Source organism: Octodon degus, unplaced genomic scaffold (assembly GCF_000260255.1).
Source record: "Octodon degus isolate 3935 unplaced genomic scaffold, OctDeg1.0 scaffold00103, whole genome shotgun sequence".
NCBI classification, from domain to species: Eukaryota; Metazoa; Chordata; class Mammalia; order Rodentia; family Octodontidae; genus Octodon; species Octodon degus.
The window spans coordinates 3,886,777-3,895,324 of NW_004524679.1; the positions used below are offsets into that span (position 1 = coordinate 3,886,777).

The 8,548-nt window shown below is 32.1% G+C and overlaps 1 protein-coding gene across 2 annotated transcripts in view; it reads right to left on the reverse strand.

The window, feature by feature from the left end:
- The window catches only part of Rps6ka6 (ribosomal protein S6 kinase A6), a 174,661-nt gene that overhangs the window by 95,480 nt on the left and 70,633 nt on the right, over window positions 1–8,548 (reverse strand). For both annotated transcript variants that reach the window (XM_004638813.2, XM_023723784.1), the window contains exons 4-6: window positions 7,158–7,239; window positions 6,447–6,527; window positions 5,260–5,339 (exon numbers count right to left, since the gene is read on the reverse strand). In XM_004638813.2, coding sequence (XP_004638870.1) covers window positions 5,260–5,339; window positions 6,447–6,527; window positions 7,158–7,239 — 243 coding nt within the window. The remainder of the gene's footprint in view (window positions 1–5,259; window positions 5,340–6,446; window positions 6,528–7,157; window positions 7,240–8,548) is intronic.

The window sequence follows — 8,548 nt, forward strand, 5'->3', positions numbered from 1 at the left end:
TCTCTCTCTCTCTCTCTCTCTCTCTCTCTCTCTCTGTTGCCCAGTGCCCAGGATGCCTAGAAATCATGAGTTCCTACAATTCTCCTGCCTCTAGGAATCTATATCACTGAGATTGTACAGGCATGGCTCAAATATTTTTTTAAACAAGAAGTGGGGCAATGAAGGGATATTCTCTACACTCGGCCAAATTTCTTAGTTCTTTTCATTTCCTTATATTTATGGATAAACTGTAAAATAATTCTGTTAATTTCAAACAAAGAAATTCCTATTGGAGCATTGTTTGGAATTTTATGTCAATAATTAATTTTAGAGGAATTGATAGCTTTATAATAATCATTCATTCAATGTACCATACTTTCTTGATATTTGCAAAGTAGAGCATGGTTCAGAGGTTTTTGTATTTACATGTATAGCTGTGCATTTTGGGAGAATTAAATTTGGGCAGGTAACTTTCCCTTTAATATATAAATAACAGACATTGTAAAATTTTCTTAACACATACAAAAATTATACTTTTAAATTCTCAGGCATAAAGAATAAGTTCATTTTGAATTATTTAACAACTTTTTAATATATACAAATGAATTATAACCAACAAATAACTACTTATAATAAGCTGCCTCTAGAAGTAAACATTGAATCAATTTTTAAAGCCTGTTCAATGAATAATTTATTGTCTTTGGGAAATGCATTTAAAATGCTTGCTCTTACCTAATATTCCAGATTTAGGAATCAAAACTTACTGACTGCATCTCTGTGCTAGTATGGGTTTAGTCCCACATCGAGAATGGAGGTCTGAAGAGTTTAAAAGAAAATTAGAAATGACTACAAGTAAAATTTTTTCAAAAACATTTGTGACACTTCTATAGTCTAACACAAGAAATCATGTATGTTGGAGCCTTATCATACTTTTCTCCCTCTATGTTTTGAGACTACATTTTATTAAGTTTCTTTAAAGACCCTCGTTAGGAGGTCTAGACAGATACTATCACATACTAAATTCTGTTCTACAATGAACAATAGATAAAGAACCCACTCGATGCTCATGCCTGGCATGTACTGCACTGGAGGTAGACAGATATAAGCCAGAGATCTTAGCCACTTAAGCACTGGCTAGCATCCCAGAAACACATTAGTCCTTATTCACAAGTTTCAGAGCTCTGGGGATTAATGATAGATCTCCCATATTCAATATTGTAAATTCTGTAAGCGAGAGGTTGAACTACAATTATCCAATAAAAATGTTCCTCCCAAACTACCATTTCAAGACAAAATGAAGTAGACAAGGTCAGGAGTTATTCTCCTGCCTAAAACACCTAAAAGACAGGCAGGACAAAATATATGAATGATATTTGTTAAGACATTAGACATCAGGCAACAAAAAACAGTGAATACTAAAAGATGAAGGAAAAACAAAGTATGCCCTACAACTGTCCTAGTTTAATATCCTCAAAGAGTGTCTATGTCATACTATAGAGATGCTAAGTCAAGTGGAGCCTGGAATATTTTTGAGGGTGATGAATCAGAGTCAGAGGAAAAGAGGACAGAATTGACAGGATAGAAGTACTAGGGAAGAAAAATTTTCAGAAAAAACTCTGCAGAATTACAGACAATCTCAAATTTTCAGCAGAAAAACACTCAGCACATACAAGGGCATCATCCTTAACCAAGAACAAACAAAAAAACAAGGATTAGAGATGAGTAAGGGAATTCATAGTAGTTCAGGAATCATTTATCTCTAGCTATAGCAGAAAAGCTGATACATAGATCATAATAGTTACAAGAAGAGTTCTCTTTCAGTACTAGAGCAAAATCATTCCTTTAGTAAATGCTGTTCTGGTCTGGTATAAAAAAATTGAAGTCACAAAAGCATCAAATGAGTTCTACAACCAAGAATAAAGCTCCATTACATACACCAAAATATAAAAATCTCTATTACTTAATAATAAGATAAATTTCACTATGTCTGCTGTCCAATAAAAAGCTGCTAACTATGTATCAGAAGATAGTATTTGAGGTAACAAAAACAACTCTAAAGTTTAAAAGAGCTCACAAAGGAGTAGAACAGCTAAATTTTGAACAGTGAAAGTAAAAAAAGAAAACTGGCAATCTGAAGCTGATTGGTTAGAGTACTAAGAAGACTCACATTTTAATATTGGGAGATAGGTAAACCTTTACTAAATGCTGTCCTAGTCCCACATGACAAAGTTCAAAAGCAAAATACAGGACTGCAACTGTAGCTGAGTAGTAGAGTATTTGCTCAGCATATATAAGGCTCCATGTTCAATACCAAGCAATGTAAAAAACAAAACCAAAGGGGGAAAAAAGCAAGGTGCAAAATGATCAGTGTTTCCAAGAAAATTGACTGTATTCTAGAACAAAGCTAAATGTTATTTATAATGAAATAAAAAGAGCATGCAAGAAATTAAATTCATAATGTCTACCATCCAATTAAAATGACCATGAAATATGCTGTCATAGACACTTAGAAGAAATCACCTATCATTGACAATATTTACACAATAAGTGGGCTGTGTTCCAATAAAGTTTAGATTACAAAGAAAAGCATTTAGCTAAGACCAGCAAGATAGCTCAGCAGACTAAGCGCCTGCTTAGGCAAACACAGGGACTAAGGTTCAAACCCCAGCATCACATGCCACACTAGCATGGCCCCTGTGTGCACTGAGTCAGCAACCAAGACCAGGCATGGTGGAACACACCTGTAATCCCAGTGCTGAGGAGGCTGAAAAGAGGAGGATCACTACAAGTTCAAGCTACGCAGTGAAACCTTGTATCAAATACATATATAAAAAAGAAAAGCAATTACTTAAATTTGGCTTAAGACCATTGTTTTTCAATCTGGAGTTCCATCCCTGGACCTGCTGTGCTGGCCCTACCTCCAGGGCATGCTGAGATGGCAATTGAGACTGGGAGTGGTGGTGCGTGCCTGTAATCCCAGCTCTTGGGAGGCTGTAAACAAGAGGATCACTAAGAGTCCGATGTAGTAGTGAGACCCTGAACACCCTGTAAACCCTTCCCTAGAATACAAAATAAATAAATAAAATAAAATAAAATAACAAAACAGTGTTCTAGTTAATATCAACAAGGAAACAGCAGTGATAAAAATAAAATGTAAAAATTTAAAAAGGAAAAGAACATGATGTTTAAAATAAATAGCAAGGCAATAGACATAAATAATCATAATAAATATGACAGGTCTAAATGAAAAGCAAGGTAACTACAGTTTTTCTTAAATACCACACATTATGTAAAGACAAAAATAGATTTGTTCAATCACATCCAAATCTTAGAATGCTTTCTTTAGGAAGTGAAAAGAAATTGAGAAGAAAATCCAAATGACCTAGGAGAAACAAAAGAAAGCTCAAGAATTGCAATAACTCCTGTCAGAACCTATTTGAAAGGTGCAGTAATCAAGATAGTGGGGTACCTTGATGAAGACAGACAAATAGATCAACGAGTAAAATAAAGTATCCAGAAATAGAGCTTTATATATATAATCAATTGATTTTCAAAATAAATACAAAATAAGTCAATGAAGAAAGAATACCCTTTTCTAATTGTGATGCCAGAAAGTGAGTATCTTTATGCAAATTAAAAATTTAGACACATACCTATAGCCTTAACTCAAAATAGATCCAAAATCTAAAAGTAAGATCTAAATTATGAGAACACTACAATAAACAGGAGAAAATCTTTACCTGCAATTAGGCAAATGTTCCTTAAACAGAATATTAAAAATAGTTAATAAATTGAAGCAAATATAATCTAATTTCATCGAATTTTTTAAGAACTTCTATTTCTCTTCTTATATTACTAAGATGTTGAAAAGACAAACCATAAACTAGAAGAAGATATTTGCAAACAACATATATGATCAAAGACTTACATCCAAAATACATGAGGGACTCCCAAAATTCTAAAAAAAACCAAACAATTCTATTAAAATGGTCAGAAAGTTTGAACAGACACTTTACCAAAGGAGACAGATGTTAAATAAGTGTAGGAAAAGATGCTCAATATTATTAATAATTACTGTGATGAAACTCAGAACCACAATGAGATACTGGCATACACTTATCAGTCAAAACTTAAAGACTGACCATACCAATTATTGGCAAGGATGGGAAGCAAATGAAATTCACATGCTGCTGTTGGGAATGTGAAAACTAGAGAACCACTTTGGAAAACAGTTTGGCAGTGTCATTAAATGTTAAAACATAGACCTATCATATAACCCAGTCACTATATTCCTAGTATTTACAGATGAGAAATGAAAATGTATGTCCATATAATCACTTGTATATGAATGTTCACAGCAGCTTTATTGGTAATATCCCAAAACTGCAACCACACAAACATCTATCAACACATGAATAGATAAACAAATCATGATGTATCCATACAATGGTAGTACTATTCAGCAATAAAAATGAATAAACCATTGATACATACAACAACATGGATGAATCAAAATAATGTTGATTTAAGCCAGATTAAAAAAAAATACTCAGTGATACCTCAGTTCAGAACCTTGTTTTTTTTTCTGTGATTTTGGAAAAGATGGCCATATTTGTGTCTGTGTGGCAAAGATAGCTGTGCTCACGTTTATCACTTGAGGTACAATTTGAAAACAAAAACAGTATTTTGCCAAATGCTTTTATTTTCAAAGCAATTGTTCGCAAACAAAAGTGTTCACAAACCAAGGTACTGCCGTATATGATTCCATTTACACAAACCCCTATTGAATGCAAACCAAATACTGACAGAAAGCCTATTCAGTAGCATCAAGATGGGAATTACAAGGGCAATAAGAAAACTGCTGGAAATAATGGATATGCTGATTATTTTTATTTAGATTATGGATTCATAAGTATAGATAGTGTACAATTTATCAAATTGTATACTTAAATGTGTGTGATTTATTGTATGTCAATTATACCTCAACATTGCTGTTTTTAAATTAATAAACACCACTCCAAGAGGCATTTAGGTAGCTTGAGTACCCAAAGTCCTAGGCTTGCTCCTATCTACTTCATCCAGTTATTCATATTGTTCTTGTGTCTAAGAGAATGAGTAGCATACTAAGATGGTCCAAATGACAAGGAAGACAAGAAAGTACTATTTATTGGCATAATACTAAATACTATGTCAAAAGAAACAAAAGAATAATCATCATTTAAAATTTCCAAAGGAATAATGTTTTGTTCAACAATAGAGTAAAATTTTATAGATACTCACCTCTTTGGATAATCTTGTGAAGACATCCCCTCCCCTGAGAAAATCCAGTATTAAATACAGCTTCCCTTCAGTCTGAAAAGCTAATTAGAAATTGTAATGCAGTAACAGAACAATTTTAAAGGTTTAAAAAGCTTAATATATATTTCATTGATACATATATATTATATATCTACTTAGTAGTTTATCTGTTTATTCTTAACCCTACTCCCTTGAAAATTGTTTGCCACAAAATTTGAGATATCATTTTATTTTATTTATAACTCTTTTATAGTAATTACTACATTTTGATTTGTACAATTATTTTACAAGCCTGTTTCCTATATGTTATAAATTTCATGAGGTCAGAAGTTGCTTTATTTCTACAGCCCACTGCTTCTAATAACACTAGTTTGCACATAATAGGTGTTACTAATTGATGTAGTGTCACACAGGAACTTGAAGGAAATCCTTCAATATACACCACTGGATAACAAAAGTGAAAGAATAATAGAAATTTCTTGTGAGATTTTTTTTTGTAAAAATAACTGCGTAACTTATATATTATCAAAATTATACTGAGAATAAAATAAATAGCTACTATATTTCGAATTTAGGAAAATAACAGTGACATAGTACGGTATAAGTTATTTTATGTATCTACTTATTGTTTCTTCCCTAGAGAAGCAAATCTCATCCATGTATTAGCAAAAGAGCCATGATTCAAATTCAGAAATGTCTGACTCCAAGGCTAAAGTTTTCTTGATAAAACCTACTGCTTCTTTTTTGTTTCTTACTAATATTTCTCTCCTCTAAAGTAAGAAAAGTACTTAAATTAAATATATGACTTAATTACATGCTCTTCTTGAACAGAACCAGTAAGATTAATACGGTTATGATAAACAACTACACAAATGCCTTCCATAAATTACTGTAGTATTTTATAGCCTAGGATAAATGGAGATATAACCTACTTGAGAAATACTACTTTGGCAAGTAAATAGAAGACACAAGCTTGTTACCTTAGACTAGTTAATTAACTTTAGAAAAAGACAGAAATAAATCTAACAGCTAGCTATTGAAATTTGATTCAGCATACACAATCACATTTAATATATTAAATAAATGTATACCAATTTTTGTTACAGTACTGTCTGAAAGGAAATCTTAATTTTCTAATTCCATAAATAAATAAGAGATAGACTACATACCATAATGCAATTTGACAATAAATGGATGGTTTACTTCCACTAGTATATCCCTCTCCATCTTGGTCCGAACTCTGTCTCGAACTAAAAATTGCACAAAAGTAGATTATACAATACTTTTTATAATTTCAGTAAAGAGTTAATGAATAATTTACTAATCAAAAATATAAACATATGAAATATAATTTCGTAGGTGCCTAAATTTACATTCCAGATATACCTACATTATAATGTCAATATTTTCAAAAAGTGAATAAATTCAGTTTATATCTAGAGATAGGTTAAAGTGGCATAAATAGGTTCTTGGCTAACATGTTCTTGTATCAATATTACCTCAAATGAGTTTATTAATTGAAATTGAACATAGTGATATTTTCATATGTAGAGGTGGCTATGCTTTCTCTATGAAATATCAACACAGATGAAATGGAAAAACAAAAATTTTGAAAGCAAAGAGTCCTTCTTAATAAAATTAAGTCTGTATTGAATTAAATAAAATGTCATATTCTCTATCATTAAATACTTACCTGGGCTCAATAAATTAAAGCATATGTCAATATCAAACCCTAGAAGTATCATTATCTGACAAGAATTACATAATAATTGCTGTTATAAGGAAACCACATCTATTTACCTTATACAAGTAATGTATATCATATTTGTAAAAATGAGCTTTTTTTAAATTTTATTTGAAGAAATAATCAAATGTTGTACCTTTTAAAGAAGCTTTCTTTAACACCTTCATTGCATAAAGTTGCCCAGCATCAGGCCCAGTCTTCTTTCTAACAAGAAAAACCTAGTAAGAGAATTGAAAGAAAAATTCACATTTTATGTCTGTATGTATCTGTGTCTGTTTGCCTGTCTGTCTGCCCCTCTCCCTCTCTCTTTGTACCATATAACAGAATAATCTATCGAGAGAATGATGAAGCACTTATACTTTGTGGAATCTCTGCTTCCTTCTACTTGAAAATTAAACCTTTACATCAAACTTAAACTAAAAGGACCATTTCAGGCTTAAAGTTGTCACACTAATAGAGGGTAATGCTTCTCACTTTCTCTATATAGAGAAAGGTTTTTGTCTGATTCCTCCAATCCACTGCATATGTTATTTCTATAATTTAAAAACAAAATGAAATATTTAGGCCAGGTGTGGTGGCACATTACAGGAATCCCAGCACACTGGGAGATTGAGGTAGGAGGACTGCAAGTTTGCACCTATTTTAAAGCAATTTAAAGACTTAGAAGACTGTCTCAAAATATAAAAGTGAATTATTTAGAAAAATGAGATTTAAAAGTACATTGTCAAAACTGTTATAACTGTTTGTCAATGGTGGAGGATGTAACTCTCAGCACAAAGGGCTAGAATCAGTTGCCAGTACCAAAAACAATAAATTAAATTGATCCATGAAAAAAATGCTGACTAGGTAAAAAAAAAAAAAACTCCACAAGTTTCTGACTTTACTCTTTTGTGTGTGTGTGTTTTCCTTTATTTTTTTATTTTTCCCATAATTTTATTGATAAACAAATAGCAATGAGACAATTTCAAATCAAATCGGTAGGACACTTTAAATAATTAACACTTGCATACATTCCTCCTAGTGGTTAATTGCTGTACAAGATGCAGACATGATATCCTAACACCATTAGAACAAATCACTCTATCCATTAAGAAAATGTAACTATACACCTATCCTAACCACTTTGAATAAACAGATACAAAATGGACATTTATCTGTATCCCCTTTTTTGGTTAAGTTCCATTATTTGAATATTATAGGTGTGTAAACTTAGGAAAATATTTTAAAAGAGTTCAGTAGCCCATAATTGGGTCTTGCGCTTGACTGGCAATGTCAGAAATTGTTGACTTGAGTCCCCTACAGCTCAACATACTAGCATGGCTTTACTTCTTATATTTTGTTTTTATACTTTTCTGCTGGATGGTTAAGACCAAGGTAAAATAGGACCTATGCAACGAGTTGTAGTTTTTGGGTCTGATAAGATCAGTGAAACCCCCTCAGGATTTATCTTGAGATCCTGTACCTCAGATTGTAGAACCTTTGTCAGTGTCAGCCATGTGGATGAGTCACAGCCATTGCTTGGCCAAT